The sequence below is a fragment of the Neomonachus schauinslandi genome, chromosome 2 (assembly GCF_002201575.2).
Source record: "Neomonachus schauinslandi chromosome 2, ASM220157v2, whole genome shotgun sequence".
In the NCBI taxonomy this organism is placed as follows: domain Eukaryota; kingdom Metazoa; phylum Chordata; class Mammalia; order Carnivora; family Phocidae; genus Neomonachus; species Neomonachus schauinslandi.
This window is the reverse complement of record NC_058404.1, coordinates 101,208,270-101,234,102: the sequence shown is the minus strand read 5'-3', so window position 1 is coordinate 101,234,102 and position 25,833 is coordinate 101,208,270. Positions and strand designations below refer to the sequence as shown.

Genomic DNA, 25,833 nt, shown 5'->3' with positions numbered 1-25,833 from the left:
CAGATGGCCTGCATACACATACTAAAAAGACTACTGTAATAAAATTAGTTTGGGAAATACCTGTGAACTGTCTCAATGTATATTAGTATATTGAATTCTCTGAAAAGACTTGCTGTGAAGAAATACACAGCATTATCTTCCTTTTGTGGTCACTGTTAGGTGCAGTGGGATAAATGGTGAACAAGACAGAAATAGTCTTTACCCTAATAAACCTGGTGGAGAAGAGAAATATTGAGGAAACAATAAATAATGGTCTTGAGACAAGAACATGATAAAATTTGCCTTTTTAGATCTCTGTGGTTATTTTGTAGAGGATGGAGGTGGGAGATGTAAAAGTGAATGCTGGGAGGCTCTGCAAACATCTTAGCAAGAGGTCATATTATTGGGACCATGATGATAGTGGTGAAGATAGAAGAAAATCAATGCCTTTCTGAGAGATTGGGAGGTAGATTCTACAGAAATTGGTGACTGATGGGTAGGGCATTGCCAAACCTATTTGATTCTGTATTACTAATAATATCCTGTGGAACTAGTTAGTGTTCCATGGAATACCCTATTTTAGGACATATCTTTTAGCTTTGTAAGTCCAGAACTTTTCTTTTTGAAATATTTGCTGCTTTTTAGTAGTAAGTATGTAATTTCTGTAAGATAAATCTATCCTTTTTATATTTATGTAGTCCTCAAAATCTATATGAAAGATGGCTTTCTTCCCTCGTTCTTCATTTTATGGTCTTAATGGTCTTTGTTCTCCCCTGTTATTTTTTTCTTTTCTTTTTAGTATTTAATCTCATTATTCCTGTCTTTCCACCTAAGATTGGTCTCTTACATTCCCTGTCAGTCAGAGGACTAATTTATTTTTATTCATTGAGCCATTCATTTCTATCAGAGAGGTCTCATTCTTTCTAGGACTTTGCTATCTTGCTTTGCAGTTGAACTCTTGTGAATATTGTCACTAAAGAAGCTTAACTGAGACTCTACGGTACAAGGTTGTGTTAGGATCTTATGGATCCTTGAGTCTTACTTTCCAGATAGCATGTTTTTACTGTTAGTCTCTGGAGAAAAAAAACAACTAGAAATAATCATGCCGATTTTCTTGTACTTCTAACAGTCTTCTTATTGTTTTCAGCAGCGACCTCCTGTGGATGAAGTGCTCAGGGAGGGTCACATCAATTTGTCAGGTCTCCAGCTGAGAGCACATGCTATGTTCTCAGCAGAAGGTCTTCCTTTGGGAAGTGATTCCTTAGAATATGCATGGTTAATTGATGTGCAGGCTGGAAGTCTTACAGCTAAGGTCACAGCACCACAGGTAGGATTCTCTGACTTATTTTCTTTTTCCTTTGCTTACCCACTTTGCCAAGAGTAAGTTGTATGCCTGTTTGAATGTTCATTGCATTTTCACTAATGGTGTTCTGATGGCCAGACAACTCTGCTTTTTGGATGAGAGTCATTCTTGCCATTCAGAATTTTCTTAGCAATAGATAAATCAGAGACAAGTTTCACGTTTCTGAGCCACATAAAATTGAAGGGTGTAATGTTTTATAGTTCTGCATAGCACTTTCAAGACCAAGACTTTGGGAAAAACTCAGTATGAGAACTGGTCTGGAAATTTTATATATTATTAAAATTACATTAGTTGTTTCTCCACTGTTGAAAAATTCTTTTTTTCCCAGTATATGGAATAATTTTTTAAGAATTTTGCTTTCTTATATATTTCTTAAGTAGGATTTGAAAATACTGTTTATGGTGTTCAGGATTAGGTAGTTCGGTTCTTGTCATGTCTCAAAGCAAGATAACATCATTTGTATCTGCTGTTAATGATGTGGATTTAAAAAAATAAAAAGAAATTTGCTGGTAAGTAAACCTGGTCTAGAGTGCTAGTTGTGATCCTTCTGGATAAAATCCCCCTCCTCCTCTTGTCCCCTTTAATCTTTAGAAGACTCAGAAGTCGGGCGCCTGGGTGGCTCAGTTGGTTAAGCGACTGCCTTCGGCTCAGGTCATGATCCTGGAGTCCCTGGATCAAGTCCCGCATCGGGCTCCCTGCTCAGCAGGGAATCTGCTTCTCCCTCTCCTGCTCCCCCCTCTTGTGCTCTTTCTCTCTCTCACTCTCTCTCTCAAATAAATAAATAAAATCTTTAAAAAAAAAAAAAAAAGAAGACTCAGAAGTCATAAGGATGGATCATTTAGTTCTAGAAATGGACCATTGAAATTTAGCCAAATAGCCATATTAGTGTAACATTTCACCTATTGATCCATATATTTCTGATAATATGCATACTTATCTTGGCATTTAGAAAAACTGGAATATGGTCTTGAATGTGTGAAATGTACATACTCAATTTTAATAAAAATTACAGAATGTGTATGAAACATATATAGGTAGGAAATACAACAAGAAGGTGGATAAAGACTCTAGATACCTTGCATATCTACAAGAAATTTTTAGAAGGCAGCAAAAATTAAGATTCTATAAATAAGAAAATGGAATGGAAAAGGGATAGTTTATATTAAAAGTAGATAAAATATATAACAGAATGTATAAAAATGGAAAGAAATTATTCAGTGCTCATTGGCCTGATGACTATCCTCTCCTTATTATCTACCATCTCTTTTCTCTAATGTACAAGACTGAAATATATATAAAAAAGTTTGTTCCTTAACAAACATAGAATAAAGCCATGCTGGGCGCCTGGGTGGCTCAGTTGGTTAAGCGACTGCCTTCGGCTCAGGTCATGATCCTGGAGTCCCGGGATCGAGTCCCACATCGGGCTCCCTGCTCGGCAGGGGGTCTGCTTCTCCCTCTGCCCTCTTCCCTCTCGTGCTCTCTGTCTCTCATTCTCTCTCTCTCAAATAAATAAATAAAATCTTTAAAAAAAAAAAAAAAAAGAAGAAAGCCATGCTGATTGTGCAAGACTGGACACAATTTCTTTAATCTAACAATTGCTAGTATCTATGTTCATAAGTTGCCGTTATTAGAAGATGAAACATTTCTTTCTTCACTAGAATCTTGACATCACTGTTTCTAGTGTTTCATGAATACATAGGTGCTTTTAATGCTTATTCCATTCTTTATATGTTTTAAAAATGAAAGTCATGTTTTCTGATAGTTTAAATTTGTACTTTTTTAAGGGAATAATATGTATCCCCATATTTTAGTGTGTTTATTGTTAACAATTCTAATCAATTATAAAATGAAGGGTTTTTTTTGTAAACTGAAGATTTGATGAAGAATTGATATATACTTAAGTTTCTATTTACATAAACAAAAGTGCTATAATCTTCAAAAATCTGATTTTCCAAAATTGTAACTCGCTATGATAATTAGATAATAATTTCACATCCAAGCTTTGTTTATTATTAGGTAGAGAATTTTAGGTGCTTTTCTGTGCAGAGGATTCCGATTAGTTATGTAAGAAGGAAGATATAACCTTGAAGGAAAGTACTTACTCTGTAAGTTGCTGAAGTTGAATTTTTCAGTTGTCATGCATTTTTTGTCATTCACAAATGAGAAGTAACATAAGCTTATAAATGATGTCAAGGTAGAAAAATCATGATTCTGACTAAAAAGTGGATTATGTAGCAGCAGATATAAAACAGCATTTGTGTTCTTTCAAACTGTATTAATATTCTTGATAAGCTTTTGAACTCTGAACGCGTGTTTAGAATGCTAACACTGTTGTCAACCTGTCACTGCTTATTTGTAGCTAGCTTTTCTCTTGGAGTGGGGACAGACATTTGTTTTTCATGTGGTATGTCGGGAGTATGAACTGGAAAGACCTAAATCAGTAATAATATGTCAGCATGGATTTGACCGTCGGTTCTGTGAATCCAAGGTATGTTAACAAATATGTTAGCAGTATTATAAACATTTATGGATTTTTTAAAATGAAAGATTGAGATATCAGTTTTAAATCAAATACACAGCCATTATAGTTCAGTTTTCTCAATTAATAAAATTATTTTGCAGATTTGTAGCCAGTTGTTATTTAGTTGCAAGTATCTAACATATGAGGTAATTATTAAAACATAAATTCACAGGTAAATGTAGATATTATAAAGATTATATCACCTTTTACATTTTTATTGTTAACTCTCATGTTTTCTTATGTTATTACATTCTTTTGGATATGGCTGTGTATTTATGTAGAAGATTTAGAAACTGAAGCAAGAGGAAGGTTAAATTCCTTACATGACATTGTTTATAGACCTCCCTGGAACATACCTCTTCTTTTGTAATGTGGTTAGTAATGTTGGCATTTGCCAAGAAAACATGGCAGTTTAAAAAAAATTTTTTTTATCCTGATTCTATAATGTAGAGATAACCATTGTAAACAATTTCATTTTCCTTTCTGATTTCTTCCCTATATGTGTTTATCCTTTTGTTCTTTTGTTATACATATTATGTTTATTTACTGTTATATTAGTGTGAATTGAAAACAGTTTATCCTGCTTTTAATTTTATGTCCAAAATATCTGTAACCTCTGCTTCTTTACTAACAATAAAGGAAACCGCAATAATCAGTGATAAAATTATTTTTTTCTTGTTATAAACACATTGCCAGGATCTAGGGAATCCTTAGTTATATGTCAACCAATTATTCCTTATGGGTAAATCACACATACTTGTAGGTGTCTCCTCTTTTTTTTTTTTTAACAATTCAAAGCTTTTATGTTGCATTAAAATTTTTAAAAATCGAACATTTTTTATCACCTTAGAAAATTACTTTGTGTCCCTTTGCAGTCAGCCATTCATTATTCCATGCAACCATTGATGTGCCTCTGTCATTTTAGATCGGGGTTTTTTAGGTCTATTTTGTGTGGGGGAAATCAGACATACCTTGTTTTATTGTGCTTTGCAGATACTGTGGGTTTTGTTGGTTTGTTTGTTTTTTAACAAGTTGAAGGTTTGTGGCAACCGTGCCACAAGCAAATCTATCAACCATTTTTCCAACAGCATTTGCCCACTTTATGTCTCTATGTCACATTTTGGTAATTCTTGCAATATTTCAAACTTTGTCATTATTATTTGTTACAGTGATCTATGAATAGTGATTATGACTGGCTGAAAGCTCAGATGATGGTTAGCATTTTTTATCAATAAAAGCATGTACATTTTTCCTAGACATAGGCTGTTGCACAGACTATAGTATAAAGTGTAAACATAACTTTTATATGCACTGAGAAACCAAAAAATTCATTTTTTAATCTTTAATAGTATTTATTTATTTTTAATTTTTATTTTAATTCCAATATAGTTAACATATAGTATTATGTTAATTTCAGGTATACAATGTAGTGATTCAAAAATTCCATATATTACTCAGTGCTTATCAAGTGTACTCTTAATCCCTTTCACCTATTTCACCCATCCCCCAGCTCACTTACCTCTGGTAACCATCTGTTTGCTCTCTATTGTTAAGGGTCTATTTTTTTTATTTGTCTCCCTCTCTTTTTTCCCCTTTGTCCATTTGTTTCTTAAATTCCACCTATGAGTGAAATCATATGGTATTTGTCTTTCTTTGGCTTATTTTGCTTAGCATTATACTCTAGACCCATCCATGTTATCACAGATGGCAAGATTTCATTCTTTTTTATGGCTGAGTAATATTCCTGTGTGTGTGTGTGTGTGTGTGTGTGTGTGTGTGTGTGTGTACACACCACATCTTTATCCATTCATCTATCAATGGACACTTGGGCTGTTTTCATAATTTGGCTATTGTAAATAATGCTGCAGTAAACATAGAGGTACATATATCCTTTTGAATTAGCATTTTCATATTCTTTGGGCAAATACCCAATAGTGCAATCACTGGATCATAGGGTAGTTCTATTTTTAATTTTTTTCAGCAATCTCCATACTGTCTTCCGCAGTGGCTGCACCAGTTTGCATTCCCATCAACAGTACACAAGGGTTCCTTTTTTTCCACATCCTCACCAACACTTCTTATTTCTTGTGTTTTTGATTTTAGCCACAAAAAATTCATTTGACTTGCTTTATTGTGATATTTGCTTTATTGCGGTGGTCTGGAATGGAACCCGCAATATCTCCAAGGTATGCCTTATTATTATAGAACACTGAGTATAATGCAAGACACCTGTGTTCTACTCTGGCTCTGCCACTAATGAACATTTGCATGCTATTGAGTCAATAATTTATTCCAGGGCTGCCATTTCCCCAAGAAGTTCATCAGAGTAGGTGAAGTGTATGTTTTCTTCCAACCTAACCATGACCAAATCTCTTTCAGGAATAAAATAGTATTAAATTTGTGTCAATTGTCCTTAGGTATCATAATGAAATTTACAGTTGATATATTTGTAAAAACAAGTTGTGTGTTTGTGTAGTATAGAGTACTCATAAGAAAATCTTACAACTTTAAACTCCTGTATAGTTCTTATAATCCTGTGACACTCTTTACTTATCATTTTACTTTGTTCTTTGTGAGTTTCAATAACAAGTTATACATTCTGTCAATTTAGACTTGCTTTTTTCCCCTTTTGAATGAAAATGTACATACTTATGATTAGTTTCTAATTAGTAAGACTTTAATTACTGATAATTTCATTTATCATTATAAAAAATGAAATTTAATTGACTAATTTTTTAAAATACACATGTAACCAAAATTTTATTTAAATAAGCAGATGTAAGTATCAAAATGGTGAATTGATAGTGAGGATTAAATATTCAATTATTTTTCTTTTTAGTTGAGTTGTATTCCTGGGCCTTGTCCAACTTCAGATGATTTGAAATATACTATGACTCGTTTAGCAGTAGATGGAGCAGATATTTATATTGTGGAGCATGGCTGTGCTACAAATCTAAAGGTACACTTTTGTCTATTTCTTGGCCAGTGTAGTTCTTTTTCCATTCTACCAAACCAAACTTCCATTTCTTTTTCTTTTTTTTTTTAAGATTTATTTATTTATTTTAGAGAGAGAGAGAGAGAGCATGAGCGGGGGTGGCGGAGAGGAGAGAGGGAGAACAAGAGAGAAGCAGACTCCCCACTGAGCGTGGAGCCAGACATTTGGCTCTATTTCACAACCCTGATATATGACCTGAGCTGAAATCAAGAGTCAGTCGCTTAACTTACTGAGCCACCCAGGCGCCCCCAAACCTCCATTTCTTGAGGTAGAACACACATTTATAATTTCCCATCTCACAAAACACTACACAATTCCAGGAGATAGCTTTCTGTTTTTGGCTCGTCCATGTTCTCTTCCAGTCTGTTTCTTCACTACTATTTTACTCTAACTGAATTATCATAACTTTGCTTTATGGCAGGGATATAAACTTGGAGGTTGCTTTTATGGCAGGGATTAAATTGGTAGTGTTTTTGAAAGATTTGATTTTGAATGCCTTTAGGTTTTGTACATTTATATCCTGCCTGGCTCCTGAAAACATTTGTTTGCCACCTCTGCTTTGTGGGTTACTGCTTAAAATTAAACCTTGTTAAAAGTCTGTGATTTTATTACTTACTACCAACATTTCTTTCTTCCTTCTCTTGTTTTCCTTTCGACTTATGTTCTTTTCCTTTTATCCTCTTTTTTATTAACTGAATGTCTACTTTTATTCTGTTGCATTTATCTTTTCTATTTCCCTTTTTTCTCTTTTTCCTTCTTTCATGCAATTTGGAAATAAATAACTATTCTGTAGTTTATTCTAAGTTGCTTAAGAATACAGAAACTACAGTTTTATTTCATTTTCTTCATGCAATTTAGATGGGTGCAATTCGAGTTGCAAACTGTAATCTCCACAATCAGTCGGTTGGGGAAGGAATAAGTGCTGCAATTCAGGATTTTCAAGTGAGACAGTACATTGAACAATTAAATAATTCCAGAGTTGGACTTCAGCCTGCAGTACTACGGAGGGCCTATTGGCTTGAAGCGGGGTCAGCCAATTTAGGACTCATTACTGTTGATATTGCATTAGCTGCTGATCATCATTCTAAACATGAGGCTCAGAGACATTTCTTAGAAACTCATGATGCCAGAACTAAGAGGTAAGTGAAATTTAAGGAAGTTAATGGTCCCAAGTTCAGACGAAAATTACCTTATAATTATAGAGGAAATTCTACTGTTAGGAATGGAATAGGAACATTTTACATAAAGGCTAAATATGATTGTGCTGGGTACACCTCAGTGGAGGTATAAGAACCTGATATTTAAGTAAATATATTGTATATCTCATCTCTGGTAATGGTATGGTTGATGGAAATAACACTGTTTTTTATCGTGTTTCCAAGCCCATACTATGTGTATTAGCAGTGAAATGAGTTTAAATTACTAGTTCCCAAATAACGTTTTATACAGCACTACTCCCCTTTCTCTCTCACCACAGCCTTCCACTTTGATTTCATCATTTCTAGAAAACATCATTGCTATCACCTTGTACTCTACAAAACTCTTCCTTTTGTGAGCTCTCATGACTGCAAGGGAGACTAAGGGAATATAATCCTCAAGAAACAGTCATTAAGAAATAATTGTATCTGCCATTTAAAAAGTAGCCAGAGCCTCTTACTAAATCATGTCCATTTAAAATGCCAGTATAACTTTTTTCCATCCCCATCTCCCTCATTATAAAGTTAAATGAGCTTATTTTAAAAATTGAGAAAACTGTTATGAAATAAAGGAAAGTAACTGCCATAACCTTACCACACTGAATTTGTCATATTTCTTCCCCATATTTTTAATGTATCTTTCTTATACTTGAAATCATCCTATATTTATAAATTCTGCATGTTTGTGTTGAACTTCTATCCTAAGCATCTGCCCATATGACCGAAAATTTTATAAATTTCCTTTCAAACAAATGATAGAACACCATCAAAAAGATATATTGTACTTTATTTAGCCATTGCCCTTATTTATTAAATACATAGGTAAGTGTTTCTGAATTTTTCATTATAAATAATAGTAAGAGGAACATTTTTTTGCACATAAAATCTTTTCCCACATGTTCTTTAAATTCCCTTTAAATAGTTTCCTTAGAAGGGGGGTGTGACTGTGCTAAAAACTGGGCCTTTTGATATGCATTCCCAAATTCCCAGAAAGATTATTTCACTTTATATTCCCAGTGGCTTTTTAGGAGAATCTGTGTCTCACTGCATCTTTGCTATCCTTTATGTGTTATATGATAACTGAAATGATATTTCTGTTTTATTTTGCATTTCTTTATTTCTAAGATTAATACTTTTTTCATGTATTTACTGGTGGTTTTTATTTCCTTATTTGTGAATTGCATATTACTATTCTATGTATATTTATTGGCATATTGGTGTATTTCTTACCAATTTTTAAGAGCTCTTTATAGATTATCTCCTTTCAATAGTCCCTGTTGCTAATATTTTGCAATTTGTTTCATTTTTAAATTTTTTTAGTCTTATGTACAGACTTTGATTTTTGTGCATTCAAATATGTCTGTTTGTAATCTTTGTAATTTCTCATACTAATTTGAGAAAATATTTCTTTTGCTAGTAATCACATGGCACCTGTATTTTCTTATTTTTTTCTATTCTTTTTTTGGTTGTTAACATATAAAACTCTGGGTTTTTTGTTCGTTTTGGGGTTTTTTTTTAGAGAGATAGAGAACGAGAGAGCGTGTACATGGGTGCACATGTTTGGGGGGGGAGGGCAGGAGCAGAGAGAGAATCTTAAGCAGGCTCCATGCTCAGCACAGAGCCTGATGGGGGGCTCGATCTCATACCCTAAGCTTAAATCAAGAGTTGGATGCTTAACCAAGTGAGCCACCCAGGTGCCCCTGTATCTGGATTTTGAATGGTGTGTTTGTATTCATCCAGCCAAGGGTGTAAATAGATTTTTTTTTTGCAAATATGTATTCAAATACAGGGGTAAAAATTTATACCTAATACACATTTATTTTTCCATTTCATCACAAACGTTTAGGTATTTTCATCTGTTAATTTCCTAAAAGAAGTGTTATTCTTGTTTTAAAAAATCCTGAGTTTTTTACTGAGATTACATTAATCTTTTAAGTTACTTTAAGATCCTGACATCTTGTAAACCTGAGTATGGAAGCTCACGTGTGGGAAATAATGTTTTAAAAAAACTTTGGTTTCTTTGTTAATTATTGCTCAGGAAGCCAGTTACTATGAACAAAGTGCCTGGGTCTAATTAGGTCAGATGGTAGAACAAGGTGCTAATGAAGCAAAGGAAATGGCACCACGTGATTCAGGTTCCAGGTGTTCAAGTAAATCCAACTATTTAGATTGGTTTCAGTGCTCTGTTTGGTTAAAAATTGTGAAGAGTGGGATTTTATCCTACTTGCAAGCTAACAAGTTAGCCTGCCACAGTTTCATGGATGCTGCCAGAAGACACAAGACTCCTGGTCAGGGACAAAGGACTTTATTACAACAAAAGCATGAACCGGAGTCATATGTGTTTTTATGGGTTCCCTGTGCCCTCCAAGTAGGGTTGCCAGATGAAATATAGGATGCCTAGTTAAATTTGAATTTCAGATAAACAGCAAATAACTTTTTAATATAGGTGTGTCATATTGTCCCATACATTGCATAGGACAAACTTATTTTTATTTGATACATCTGGTACCCCTATTCATGAATCTTTTGGTGGTGACACAAAAAAGTCCGTGATGGATATCTACACACAGTGGGATACATTATAGAAGAGGAATATTGAACTTAAGGGTTCTATCACTTTTATAATAAGTGGAAGCAAACCTACTCTTTTCCAGGGTGAGATATTACCTCATCTCTTTAGGTTGTTTACTGCCAGTACAATCCCAAGCCCTGGTCAGGGCTTTGCAATCTTGGCATACCTACAAGAACAGGTAGGGATGTTTAGGGCATATTGGGAATTGCCCTCCCAACATAACTCATTGACCTTCAGCTTTGGCTGCCTTTGTGCATATTTGTTTCCCAGGAGTTTTAGAGCCTACATGTATTCTTTTTTGATATAACTGGAAAAGTTACTGGACACACAGGTCATTAGTTTCTTTAGTGTTTTTGAAAAGTATGGTTCCCAAACCACCACCACCAGTGTCTCCTTGGAACTTGTTAGAAATTTACATAATCAGGTCTTACTAGACCTCAGTCAGAAACTCTGGGGGTGCAGCCCTGCTCTCCATAGTATAATAAGCCCTCCAGGTGATTCTAATGCAAGCTAAAGTTTGAGAACTAGTGCATTGGATTGTAATAAAGGTAGGGAAGGGGAGCTTACATTTGTTATGCAACATCTATATTCCAGATTTTATATCAGGTGCTTTACATTTAATCTTCAAAACAGTCTTATTAGGTATATCAGACCACAATTTTACAGCTAAGGAAACTGAAGCTCAGAAATGTTAACTAATTTGACCAAGGTCCTAGAGTTACTAAGTGGTACAGCTGGAATTTGAACCCATGTCTAGATGAATGCAAACCCATGCATTTTACTAAGCTTTATGCTACACAAATGAGCTAAAAAAGTGTGTGGAATATGTAAAGTCTTTTATTTTGTTAGCGCTTACAATAGTTTGCTGAGTGACTGAATCTTAATGCTTTAAAACAGAGAAGTGATTTGAATTTGATAATGTTTAACTAAAGTAATATGTCAGATTCTCCCTAATCCTAAGGCTTTCTCACATGTTTTTCCTTCTGTCCTCTAGACTGATGTTTCACTTCTATCTTGATATATTTCATCTCGTCTTTCACATCTCAAATATTACTTTTTGAAAGATTCCTTCTGTTTTCCTTGTCACAAAACCTTGTGGTTTTGTTTTGTTTTGTTTTGTTTTTACCTCATAGCACTCAGTATAATTTATGATTAGATATTTTGTTTGTGGCTTGCCTTTGCCTCTGTACTTCTTATGGATAAGACTGTGTCTGTCAGTTTCACCTAGCACAATACTAGGCACGTATAAATATGTTCAAGAAATATAAATGAGTGAATGTAAAATGAAAATGATAATACCTATTCTGTCTTCCTTGAGGGCCCTGAGGATCCAGTGAGATAATGCACGTAAAAATACTTAGAAAGACTGTTAATATGAGGTGATTTTATTACTTAAAGTTAAAAAAGAGGAATAAAGATATAGCACTCATATTTGTATTATATAATATTTTTTTTAAGAAAGTAGGAGAGTTAATACACAGACGGGCTTTTGTGTGGATCATTCACAGAACCCACAAAATTTTACACACATTTTCTCCCATTGTCCTAATTCTTAATAGTTTGTTCAGAGTCCTTATTCCAAAATTATTTGTTTTTTCCTCTAATAAAGAATGCATTATTTTGGTTTTATTGAGAAATAAATTTCTTATTTGCCCTACATTTAGAGTATTTTGGTGTATTTGCCATGTGAGATAGGCTCTGAAATGCTAACGGTGATAAATTATGTATTTGGTATAATCTGTACCAATAGTTTTGTCCATTTTTTACATTAATGTTTAAAATTTTTAGTCCTTTTGAGAATATTTACTACTGTTTTTAAATTGAACTTAAATGTCTGATCTTTATATTTGCTTCTTTTAGTTCTTTTTTTTTAGGTATGCTATATCTCTCTTTCTGTTCCTACTTACTTCATCTCACCGTGGTGAGACTATTTTTTTTTAAGAAAGACAAAATGGTTAGACACTCCACAGTAAAATAAGCTTTTGTGTTTATGTTTACCTTGTCTTTTAAAAATATTAACAGTTAATTTTAATTATATGCCAAAAAGTTTATTCCTAATGAGTTTTTGTTATGTTGTTGCTTTTGTTTGTTTTGTCTTGGGTTCTGTTTAGGTTGTGGTTTTTGTGGCCGGATGATACCCTGAAGAATAAGAGGTGTAGGAACAAGTGTGGTTGTCTCGGTGGCTGCAGATTCTTTGGTGGCACAGTAACTGGCCTAGATTTCTTCAAACTTGAAGAGTTGACACCTTCCAGTAGTTCTGCATTTTCAAGCACGAGTGCAGAGTCTGATATGTATTATGGACAGTCTCTGCTACAGCCTGGAGAATGGATTATTACTAAAGAAATTCCCAAAATTGTAGATGGTAATGTGTTATTTTGTTACTTGTGCTAATCTTTTTTATCTTTATCCATATGCCATTCTGAGAGAAGTTCAGTGTTACTTTGTTCAACTCAATTCTTTGAGTGGTCTTATAGGTAGAATTCAGTATAATCTTCCTTTGTTTTGCAGGTGATTTAACTAAAGCCAGAGAAGACTAGTGAGTTTTTTACAGTTACACAAGGCAAAAGTAGGTCTACCCTTCAGATCTATTGTTGACATTGGTGATTTTCCTAGACAAGCTTATTCTGAGTATTTCCTTATATATCATTTTCCTAGACCTCAGCTTCCAGAGATTTACTTAAGAATAGCTGTGCTTCAAGGTAACAGTTGTTTTACCAGTTTACTTTTATAGGAAAGCTTATCAGTAGTAATATTTATACTGTTGGCCCTCATATTACCAACTATTTTGCAAGATATTCTTTTTATCACTAAAATTGAACATGTCAAGAAGAGAAATGTGGCCTTAGACCCTGTAGGATTACTTTGCAAATACACAAGTGTGTGATATGAGCAGTAAATGGTGGCTTTAAGTATACTAGATTTAGATTTATCTAGCATCTTTTCTCTGGAGACTTCAGAAGTGGATGTTCCTTTGGGTTTTTTAGTTGTATGTTCCTACAGTTAAGTGCAGTATTTACTGCTTAAGTTGTCATGCTGTCAAGAAGTGAAATGTGGAAAAATCTTGGTATTTTATATTTTATATTAACCTTTTTCCCTTGACCTATTCAAAAACCTTAACAGCACTGCCTTTTGTCAGTAGACAAAAAGGGAGAAAAGAAGTTTCAACTTTAAAAGTTCATTGATTTCCCATGTATAAGGAGCTCTTAGAAGAAAGAGCTGAACTACATATACCAAGCTCTTGCTTTAATGATTTTTCACTAAATATTAATACATAAGTATGTACATCTTATTTAAGGTTGTTTAACTTCAGCAGTTTTGCCTAGAATAAGAGCAGATTATCCTATAAAATCTGCAAACATCAAAAGTTCTTGACATTTAAAGGATAGGGAAGATGCTAAATATTATCATTTTTCTTACAATATTACTTTCTTATATTTGAATAATGTTTGTTTTTAAAGGTTTTCACAGGTATTTTCTCGCTTAATCTTCAAGCTACCATGTGAGTTCTGTATTTTCCTTGTTTATAGTGAAGAAAGTGAGGCTCATCACTGAGAGGGAGTTGCACAAAATCAAATGGCTAAGCAGAAACTAGAATCAGGGCCATCAAAGCCACTTCAGTGTTCTTTCTACCATACTACAGCTGGCATTAATTATAAACACTGCTTGATTTTCTGATCTGCAGATCAAAGTTTAACCATCACAAAGGGAAGGAAGAAAATCTACAGGGAATTTACACATGGTATAAAAGAGGGAAGAGAGCAAATTCTCTAACTGAACAAAGCAGAGCTCATTATAAGTCTTATAATGTATAATAGAGATTGTATCTCCTATTGATTCTTTCAGGAGTGAGCTATAATTCCCAAATCACTGTGATTTTACTATAGAATGAACCCCTATGTAAGTATCTGACTTCTGATTGTTGAAGTTTCTAGGAGCCAAGTATAGATAAGCAGTGTTAGGATACAATCTAGAGGGCACATGGTAGAATGCAGGATTTCCTTGGAAGGTCAGTGACCACTAGTTTCCTACCATTTAGAAGTGAATGAAACCCATTTTTCTTCTGACATTTATTCTGATTTTTCCATTTGTGGTAGTAGAAATGAATAATATTACTTATATTGTAAGTTCTTCAGTCTTCTTACCCCTTAAATTCCATCTAGAACTGTATTCTGCTCAGAGAGGTGTTTTCTCCTACTAACGGGTTCTTCTTTCTTGGGTACCACAGGGATGGCTGGAGGAGAATAGAAACTGGGCAGGAGTTTTTGTTTGTTTGTTTGTTTTGTTTTTTAATCTAAGCAATTTAGAACTCTCCTTTCATCCCCCCCCCACCCCCAATTTACATAACATGTCTTATAAAAGGCTGAGGAAATGTTCCACATTAAAGAATACATGACAACTGAATGCAATAATATATGATCCTAGATTGAATCTTGTACTGGAAGGGGCAGAGGTGCTTTAAAGGAGATTATTGAGTCAATTGAGAAAATTGGAAAGCACATGGTAGATTAGATAACAGTATTGTATGAATACTAAATATACCAAGTTAATAATTATATAGTTATTACATATTATTCTTAAGAAATAAACACTTAACTATCTAGGATAAAAGGTCACTATGTCTGCAAATTGCCCTTAATTCAAAAAGTCTTATGTATATATTATATATATTAGAGCAAATGTGGCAAAATGTTTAAAATAGGTAATTCCGAGTAAAAGATAATATGGTGGCTTGGTATTATTCTTTAAAGTTTTCTGTAAGTTTGAAAATTTTCAAATAAAGTTTAAAAAAATAAGAAAAAATTCACTGTCTATGGACTCTGGACCCATATTTAATGTAGATATCTTTCTATAGTGTTTAGCATATTGCTCTGTGAAATTGGATATTTGTGCTTTTAAAAAATGATTATATTCATAAAAATAGGGAATTGGATTAAGTACTCTTATTTTTCATAAATTGCTTTTGAAATTATGTTCATGTAACCTACTTTTTTGTTTGTTTATTCAGGTAATGTGAATGGCGTGAAGAGGAAAGAATGGGAAAACAAATCAGTGGGAATAGAAGTAGAAAGAAAAACTCAGCACCTTAGTCTTCAAGTACCATTACGATCTCATAGCTCATCCTCTTCCTCAGAAGAGAATAGTAGTTCTAGTGCTGCACAGCCTTTATTGGCCGGAGAAAAGGAAAGTCCCTCTTCTGTTGCTGATGACCATTTGGTTCAAAAAGAATTCTTGCATAGTGCAAAAAGAGATGATGGTCAAGTAAGGTCAGTATTCAATTACATTTAGAAAATAGATTAGAAATTATAATAAGATTATAATTACTTAAAATTTTGGCAAGAAAAATTTTTCCCTCTCAACTAACCCACTATAGAAAATTCTTTTCTCCTCCTGAACATATTTTTAAATGTCCATTTGCTGTTGTCTTGCTAATTATAAAATTAATACATATATATTCATTCCAGAAATAGGAAAATACAGAAAAATGTAGTGAAAATAAATATTTCTTGTCATACCACAGATATGAAAATTTTAGATTTTCCTCCAACCTCCTTGGCTATTCCTTCTTATTCCCTATTTCCATGTCCTCCATTTTTTTCCCTCCATTTCTTCTTTTTCTTCCTCTTACAGCCTGCCATTTGTTAGATGTTCTGGATACTCAGGACTCTGTTCTGTGCCTTTATCTCCACTCACTCTATACTGTTTCCCTAGACAGTCTCAGTAACTGTTTGGCTTCAATTATGATCTATAGCCAACATCTTTTAAATGTAAAACTCTAGCCAAAACTTTTGTCCCTATAGGCCCAGCTACCTTTTTGATATTTCTACTTGTATGTTTCATGGAGACCTTAAACTCAGCCCATAAAAAGTGACCTTGTGCCTCTCATGCTCAACTTGTTCTGCCTCAGTAAATGGCTCTAGCATCAGTTGCTGAAGGTGGTGATAGTGGGGCTATCTCCTTTAACCAAAGCCCTTGTAGATTTTGTTGGACAAACTTTTAAAGAATGTAAAAAAAAAAAAAAAGTTATAAATGCATTAGTGTCCAGGAATTATGGATGGAAGATTATACTTTGGGTTTAAGTTTTTATTATGTTGTAAACTGCCTTAATTTTTTTTGGAACTACATGGGGTACGAACACATATTGTGTTGTTTTGTTACTTTGTATAGATATTTCATTGTAAAATTTTAGATTTTCCTTTATTTATAAGATAAATGATTAAGATTACTATAAAGATTTCATAAGTACTTCTATTTATACTTAAATTATACAATGTACAGTAATGGTAAGAACCTTGCTGTCCATTTTAGTATTCCTACAGAAATTTCAGGAAACAGCCCTGTGTCTCCTAATACTCAGGAAAAGTCAGTAGGTCAATCTCCTTTGAGATCTCCCTTGAAACGACAAGCCTCTGTATGTTCCACTCGACTTGGGAGTACCAAGAGCCTTACTGCTGCTTTTTATGGGGACAAGCAACCTGTTACAGTTGGAGTCCAGTTTAGTAGTGATGTCTCCCGAAGTGATGAGAATGTATTAGACTCACCAAAGCAGAGAAGAAGTTTTGGTTCATTTCCATACACACCATCGGCAGACTCCAATTCATTTCATCAATATCGGTCAATGGATTCCAGCATGTCAATGGCTGATAGCGAAGCCTACTTTTCTGCAGCTGAAGAATTTGAGCCCATTAGCAGTGATGAAGGCCCTGGAACTTATCCAGGTAGAAAAAAGAAGAAAAAGCAAACACAGCAGATTGACTACAGTAGGGGTTCCATATATCACAGTGTGGAGGGACCACTTACTGGCCATGGAGAAAACATTCAGGATCCCCGAACTCTGCCATTCAAAACTCATCCTTCCCAGGCTTCATTTGTTTCTGCATTAGGTGGAGAAGATGACGTTATAGAACATCCATATGTTGTAGAGGTTGAGAAAACAGTAGAGAGCGAACAGATTACTTCTCAACAACCTGTGATGAATTGTTATCAGACTTACCTTACTCAGTTCCAGGTAATTAATTGGTCAGTGAAGCACCCTACTAACAAAAGAACCTCTAAGTCCTCATTGCATCGTCCCCTCGATCTCGATACTCCAACCAGTGAAGAAAGTTCATCGTCATTTGAACAGCTTTCTGTTCCAACTTTTAAGGTATAAACCAAATCATAGTTTCCACTGTTAGGTTTACTTAGATAAATCAATTTTTAAGATGTTTCCAAAATTATTCTCTCAGTCATTTTAACTACCTCTATAAAAGAAAGAATTTTTGAAGTCATGGCTTCCATGTGTGACAATAAATCTCAGGGTTATTGATGAGTATTATAAATGTATTTATTTATTTTTTTAAAAGATTTTATTTATTTATTTGACAGAGAGAGACACAGCGAGAGCAGGAACACAAGCAGGGGGAGTGGGAGAGGGAGAAGCAGGCCTCCCGCAGAGCAGGGAGCCTGATGTGGGACTCGATCCCAGGATCCTGGGATCATGACCTGAGCTGAAGGCAGACGCTTAACGACTGAGCCATCCAGGCGCCGAGTATTATAAATTTAAACATCTCAAATTGAGGAATAGTTTCAGACTTGATTGTCACAATGTTAGTTAATTAACATATAGTCTCTGTCTACATTATGCTCTAAGATTAGGATCAAGTTTATGAATTCAAATTTTTGTGTGTCTTAAAAATAAAATTTTGAAATTATTTTTAATAGCTGGTGTTCCTTCTACTTAATTTATAACTGCTGCTATGCAAATCCAATTCCATGCACTTGACATTTGAGATCTTATAATTTAGCAGGAATTGGTTATTGTCCATTTCTGTAATGAATTCTGTAAATAGCTTTTTAAAGGAAAACTGAAAATACATCAAAATAAATTTAGTGATAATAACCAATGCGAAAACTATTTTTATAAAATTATACATTTATAAGAGATTTTTTATGATTTTAAAAAACAAAATTAAGGAGGTCAAATCTTATGGAAGGAACTGAATAACTGTTTAGGAATCTTATGTGGTATATACTTACATAAGCATATACACTTATTTAAAGTGTCTAAATGTTATTTTATTCATTCTTAATTCAAATATTTATTATATACTACTGTGTGCCAGGCATTTGATATACAGTGATGAGGAAAACAGACATAGGACTTAGAGTTTAGGTGTGGGAGACAGACAGTTAATAGATAAAACAGATAAGTATATGGTTACAAGTTGAGAAGAGTCTTATGAAGATAATCCAGAGATGCTGGGATAGAGAATAATGGGGAGGGTGGAGCTACCTATATTGTATTGACATGAGAGGTCTATCTGAGGAGGTAATATTTAAACTGAAACTTAAAGTATGAGAAGGAATTGATGATGGGGATACCTAGGCACAGGCAGGAGCCTTGCTAAAATTCTAAAGTGGGAAAGAAGTCAGTGCACATAAATAAGTTAGCAGGGACACTGCTCATTTTGAGGCTAGAGACCTAAATAAACAAGGGCCAGATCATTAAGGACTTATAGACCATGGTATCAGTAGTTACAATTTCACTGAAATTTCATTAGGAAACTTGTGAGAGCTTTAAGGAAATGTGATCTCATGTACTTTGGCTACTGAGTGGAATTGAATTGTCATAAAGCAGAAGAAGTGGGGGGATCACTTAGGAAGCTGTGGGCAGCAGTCTGTGCAAGAGGTGATAGGACTGGACTTAAGTAATGCTGGAAATGTGATAAATGGAATTGGAATATATATATATATGCATTTGAGCAATATGTGTTGAAGGAAGAAGAAACATTAGTGACAGTTACAAAGTTTTGTTTTTGTTTTTTTTTAAGATTTTATTTATTTATTTGAGAGAGAGGTAGGCAGAGAGAGCATGAGCAGGGGGAGGGGCAGAGAGGGACAAGCGGACTCCCTGCTGAGCAGGTAGCCAGTCTCAGGGCTCCATCCTAGGACCCTGAGATCATGACCGGAGCCAAAGGCAGACGCTTAACCAGCTGAGCCACCCAGTACCCCCAAAGTTTTTGTTTTAAGGTTGTGCCACTTCTTGCCCAATATAAATTGCCCATGTTATGACTTCAAAATGTTCTCTTTATTCCATGTGAAAGTATGTTGGTATAAGGATTTTCCAGTATAAAACTCAGTGGTACTTCCAATACAGAATTGTACCTAAGAGGTTAGAATTATTTTAGTATTTTCAATAAATCTTTCTACTTTGATTAGGCAGTCAAATCTCTGAACTAAATAAGTCAAGGAAGGAGTTCATATCTTTAGATAAATTTGAAATAGAATATAGGTGGTAAGAAAGTTATTTTTCTCTATTAAATCTGAATAACTGTCTAACATATAAAAGCGTTCAGTTTAGTTTGAATAATCAAATGCATTATTTTATTTGTTTTCTTTTATGGACATACAAGTTAGTTTTTCCTATAATTTAATATTTCTCTGGGATTCTTCCCCACTTAAAAGTTGATTGTGCCAGGAGAAGATTCTAAAATTAGTTTAAGAAAAGCTCAGTTTGGTAAGGAATTTGGGAGGAAAGACATTTGAAGCACTTACCTTTAAGCTTTAGTTGTATAGTCTTTTACCCTTATTGTTGAATCCTCATAGCCCTGCCCTGTCATTTGTCTGAATAATCAGAAAATGAAATTGCCAATTATATATTTTATCTGATTTTTCTCAATTTGTTAAGTATTTTTGTTAAGATTTATTAGAGAGAGAGAGAGCAGGTGGAGGGGCAGAGAGAGAGAGAGAGAATCCCTACGCGTGGCTCAATCTCAGGATCCTGAGATCATGACCTGAGCTGAAACCAAGAGTTGGGCACTCAACCAACTGAACCATCCAGGCACCTCTGTCTGTTAAATATTTTTATTGTACATATCAAAGTCATATTAACAAGGTAGTCTGGATATTCATAAATAACAGTTGATAGCATAAAATTAGAGAATAACTAAGATTCTAGACTGTGAGTAATGTTTTATATTATTTTAGGTTATCAAACAGGGGCTCACAGCTAATTCTTTACTAGACAGAGGAATGCAACTTTCAGGATCAACTTCGAAGTAAGTAAAAGTTACATATTTTTGAAGTTCAAAGTCAGTCTTTCTTGATTATTAGATATTTGGCGTTTATCCTGAGAAATAACCATTCTTTACTTGACTATAAACTTTATTATTTATTTATTTTAAAAATGTTCCCTTCTAATTTAATTCTTTGACCCATGGCTTATTTAGAAATGCAATGCTTAATTTCCACGTATTTGAGAATTTTAAAAGATATCATTTCATTTTGTAATCACATAGTATGTTCTTTATGATTTTGATCTTTACATTTGTTGAGACTTGCTTTGTACCCCAGCTTGTAGTCTGTATTGGTGAGTGTTCCACAAGCAGTAGAAAAGAAAGTGTTTTTGCAGTTGTTGGATGGAGTATTATTTCATTTTTTTTTTTTTTTACAGCTTCTCATTTTTATTTATTCATTCTTACAAATAACATTTCATTGGCCGTCATGTGGCAGGAATTGTCTAGGGCCTTGGGAAAATGAAAGAAAAATAAGATTAGTTCTGGAACATTTTTTTTTTTTAGATTTTGTTTATTTATTTGACAGAGAGAGTGAGTACGGGAGCACACAAGCAGGAGAGGGGTCCGCAGGCAGAGGAAGAGTGAGAAGCAGGCTCCCCATTGAGCAGGGAGCCTGATGAGAGGCTCAATCCCAGGATCCTGGGATCATGACCTGAGCCAAAGGCAGACGCTTAACCCACTGAGCCACCCAGGCACCCTGGAACATTTTTAAAAAATGAAGTAATTACCATAAATAATTCAACTCTGTTGTCTGTCATGGCTTTGCCAACATTTCTAAGCAGCCACTAGCATTTCTGTTGGACATAATGGGCAAGCCATAACTTGGCATATTGAAATTGGGAACTACCAAGAATTCAGTATTGTAGTTTTCATATTTTGGAAAAGCCCCATCAAGTAAATATAACAGCATTTTTTTTTTCTTACTTGATGTATTAACCATCTTTGATCAGTTTGCATTTTTGCACCTCACTTGTCTCTGCAAGGCATTTGGGACATAAAATATCTAATCTGATTCCATGAAAATTTTAGTTGAAATAAATGTATATTTGAGTGGCATTCATCTTAAGGAAATTCTAACTTCTGTTCTTTTTCATGGTGTTTTTAATATGTATTTTGCTTATTAATTGTATAGTACACCATATACTCCTCTGGAAAAGAAAACCGTTGATAACACAGATGATGAGACATTGACAGAAGAGTGGACCTTGGATCAGCCAGTCTCTCAGACCAGGACCACAGCCATAGTTGAAGTAAAAGGGACTGTTGATGTTGTTCTGACTCCCCTGGTGGCTGAAGCTTTAGACAGGTATTAATTTTGTTGAAAAACATTATTTTTAACTACTATTTTATAAAACGATTAAGCATATGTGATATGATTAGTGTATGTGATATGTGTTCATGAAGAAGATGTTGATGATGGCTATTTTGGTTGAACAAAGATGAAAATATGTTTAAAAGGTCTGTTATCATTTGTTACTTTTTCAGGATAAGTAATTATATTGCAATATTATAATTATATTACATTATATTTTCCATTTTTTGCTTTGGGCTGATAAGCATAAAATGATCAAACACCCAGGAACTAATTATTATTTTTGATATTCTTACTACTCTCTAGTCAATGAAGGGATAAAGGGGAAATAATAGATTACTCTGTCCTGCAAGGAGCTTATAGTCTATCAAGGGAGGTAAAACTACCATGGATGAAATCTAGAATGGAACATAATGGAACAGTTTAGATAAACGAGGCCATAGTATTAAGTGATATTTAAGTTTTTCGTTTACTGTTTTTCTTCCCTCAGGTACATTGAAGCAATGGTTCATTGTGCTAGTACCCGCCATCCAGCGGCAATTGTAGATGATCTCCATGCCAAAGTCCTCAGGGAGGCTGTCCAAAATAGCAAGACTACTTTCTCAGAAAATGTAAGAACTTTTTATTCAATGAGTTTAGCAAATTGAGTACTCTTCATGTATGCATGATATCTGAATTGAAAAAAAATTGAATGTATTAAAATTTTATCGCCATTTAAATTGGAATACATGGACGTTTCTAAATAGTCTTTATATGTTATTGGCTCCTTAAGAGATACCATATAAAACTATACTATGGATTAAATAGCAATAAAATATTTATTGAATTTGTAGTTTTATTTTTTCTTTTATTTCGGAAGTAGCTTCATTGTAAGCCTTTCCTAAAGAACTTTGGTCCTAAGTGAATGAGCATTCTTCCCTGGTACATTCATTTTCTAAGAAAACACAATGCTGCATATTATTTTGGCTTTTCTCTGTGATTAGATCATTTGTATCTTAATATTTTTAGATTACTTTTGTTCACTTCAGTGAATCAAGTCCTTATCTCCTGGTGTGTGGGAGTCTACTTGTGCTGTAGTTCTAGCTATGGAGCCAGTTTCTTAGCAATCACATCCTGGTGCTCCATTTGACTTTCCAATTTATCTGGGCCATATTTGGGCTAGAGACCAGAGGCACGGTAAAGTGAGGCTGATTATTTTTAATGATCCAACTATTCAAAACATTGGCATTTCATGTGCTATAGGTAGTTAGGGTAGAGGTGCACACATCTTACTACTATCGTAAGAAATTTGAAAATATTCTCAGCCAACAAGGAGCCAGTTATCAGATCCAAAATACGCTGTCAAATAAATTCATTTTAGTAATTCTAAAATAATACTTATTGCCATTCTTTTTTTCTGTCTGTTTCTCTGTAGACTGGTTTCACTTTATTTTATATCACTTCTCTCAGCCCCTAAGCTTCTGGTATTCTTCCTAGCTTTTCGAAGCTAAACTGGATGGCAGCTGGCATATAGATGGGCATTAGGGAGCACAGTGAATAAGCAAGTTGCTATTGTGGGTGTTGTGGAAATTATGAAAGTTCTGTGAAATAACAATTCTGCTTTAATTTCTTTAGCTATCTTCCAAACCAGATGTTAGAGGAACAAAAACTGAACATGCTACCATAGGAACAACTAACCAAGGACAAGCACAGACAAATCTTGTAATGAAGCAAGATAATGTAACAATTAAAGGTCTTCAGGCTAATGTTAGCATACCAAAGGTAACAATTCAATATTTTTAAAAAATTTTCCTGGAAGAGGAGAACATTTTGGTGGTTTTTATCCTTTGTATTTACTAAACTGAATGGTGGTAGAATAGATTATAATATCAAAAATACATATCTTATTTCTTTGATGATCTAATGTAAAAATTAATAATAGAAATAGTTTACGTAAGTGGAATACTGGCTAGTATTTGCTAAAATATTCCCCTCCCTCCAGTAACAATTGAATTATTACTTTATGAGTCTGTTTATAAGCTTTATCTTCATTACTCTCAGACACACAAATAGATATACCATTCCTAACAGTAGTTTTTCATTTTCCTGTATATCTTATGTTTAAGTGATAATATTTCACTTTTCATATCTGAAATTTATGACATTTTGTGTGTTAGGTAAACTTATGTTTGTTACAAGCCTCAGTGGAAGAATCTCCAAGTACAGCTCCTAGTAAAAGTGTGACTCATGTTTCTCTAGTAGCATTGTGTTTTGACAGAATTGCTACACAAGTTCGTATGAACAGGTAAGAAAGATTTTATTAATTTGAGCCATAATTTTCTTGTTGGATGTAAAAGCAAGCCATAACCATTTTAATACATATCTGAAAATTCTAATGTTAAAACTCAAAATTGGTATTGGAATTTCAAATATCACTATAGATTAACAAAGTAGGTTTTTTAAAAGTTTGTACTGTTTTACTCATACTGTTTTTCAGTAAACACTGAAAAATTTATTAATATTGGTTTAATTAAAACAGTGGAATTTTTTAAAAAACTGCTTACTAAATGTTTTTACTGAACTATATTATTTAAATATTCACCATCATACTTTTTTTTTTCTTTTTCCATAAAGAGGTGTGGTTGAAGAGACTTCAAATACAGAACCTGGTAGAACATCAAATTTTGATAGGTATGTCCATGCCACGAAGATGCAGCCTCAGTCATCTGGATCTCTCAGATCAAATGCTGGAGCAGAAAAAGGCAAAGAAATTGCAGCCAAGTTAAATATTCATCGAGTTCATGGGCAACTTAGGGGTCTTGATACAACAGGTAGGATTCTACAACAAACATTTTTTTCTTTGACACATATAAGAGGATTTTGCAAAAGGAGACATGATTTTTTTCAAATATTGCTATAATTTGAATATTTTATAAGAGAATGGTATTTCTGCATATATTGAACACATGGTATTTAAATATTTACTCATGTTCTATGAGAATGGAAGGTAAACTTTGGTAGGAAAGTAAGTGGTATGGCCCAAATTAAAGACACTATTTCTTCATGGTATCTGCTTGCTCATTATAGAAGAGAGAGTATGATCTTTATCGTCTTTCTTACTTTTTAAAATTGTTTTGTTGGCACAACTTCATTAAAAAGAATTAATTGCAATATCAAAAGCAGATGGTCAAGTCTGTAAAATATAATAGCAATTAGAACGATAGATCTGGCTATGCCTCTTAAAGTCCCTGGTGAGGTGAAAGAGAAAACTAGAGATGTCACATATCCTTTTAATATTTTTTTTAATTATGTTATGTTAATCACCATACATTACATCATTAGTTTTTGATGTAGTGTTCCATGATTCATTGTTTGCATATAACACCCAGTGCTCCATGCAGGACGTGCCCTCTTTAATACCCATCACCAAGCTAACCCATCCTCCTACCCCCCTCCCCTCTAGAACCCTCAGTTTGTTTTTCAGAGTCCATAGTCTCTCATGGTTCGTCCTTTTAATATTTTTGATGTAATTCAGTACCTTTAGAAGCTTAAATGATCTCAGATTGTCAGAGATTCAATCTAGAAAACATTGAGTTTGTTAGTCTTATTTGAGAGGATTTGCTACACTAAAATCTACATGTGGGACAGATGACCAATCCTGAATGAACAAATGATTACCTTGAATTTGCTCATTATATTCTGTAGGCTTTGAAGGTTCCATGATTCTTGTCTGTATTCTGGGTCTGTATAACTGTTGTGGCTTTCTCAAAGCTTATTTCACCATCCTTGTGTTTGAGAGCAAAGCATTTGACCTGAGGATTCCAAATAAAGAGACTTTTCTTGGCTACCTGAGATCTCTCA

At 34.0% G+C, this 25,833-nt stretch overlaps 1 protein-coding gene across 1 annotated transcript in view; it reads left to right on the top strand.

Moving 5' to 3' along the window:
• The window catches only part of KIAA1109 (KIAA1109 ortholog), a 205,648-nt gene that overhangs the window by 69,674 nt on the left and 110,141 nt on the right, over positions 1 to 25,833 (top strand). The window contains exons 22-34 of the mRNA XM_044912884.1: positions 1,127 to 1,306; positions 3,702 to 3,830; positions 6,703 to 6,822; positions 7,717 to 7,997; positions 12,738 to 12,988; positions 15,632 to 15,890; positions 16,933 to 17,770; positions 20,593 to 20,663; positions 21,814 to 21,987; positions 22,484 to 22,604; positions 23,608 to 23,754; positions 24,150 to 24,277; positions 24,607 to 24,803. Of these exons, the coding sequence (XP_044768819.1) occupies positions 1,127 to 1,306; positions 3,702 to 3,830; positions 6,703 to 6,822; positions 7,717 to 7,997; positions 12,738 to 12,988; positions 15,632 to 15,890; positions 16,933 to 17,770; positions 20,593 to 20,663; positions 21,814 to 21,987; positions 22,484 to 22,604; positions 23,608 to 23,754; positions 24,150 to 24,277; positions 24,607 to 24,803 (2,896 nt within the window). The remainder of the gene's footprint in view (positions 1 to 1,126; positions 1,307 to 3,701; positions 3,831 to 6,702; positions 6,823 to 7,716; positions 7,998 to 12,737; positions 12,989 to 15,631; positions 15,891 to 16,932; positions 17,771 to 20,592; positions 20,664 to 21,813; positions 21,988 to 22,483; positions 22,605 to 23,607; positions 23,755 to 24,149; positions 24,278 to 24,606; positions 24,804 to 25,833) is intronic.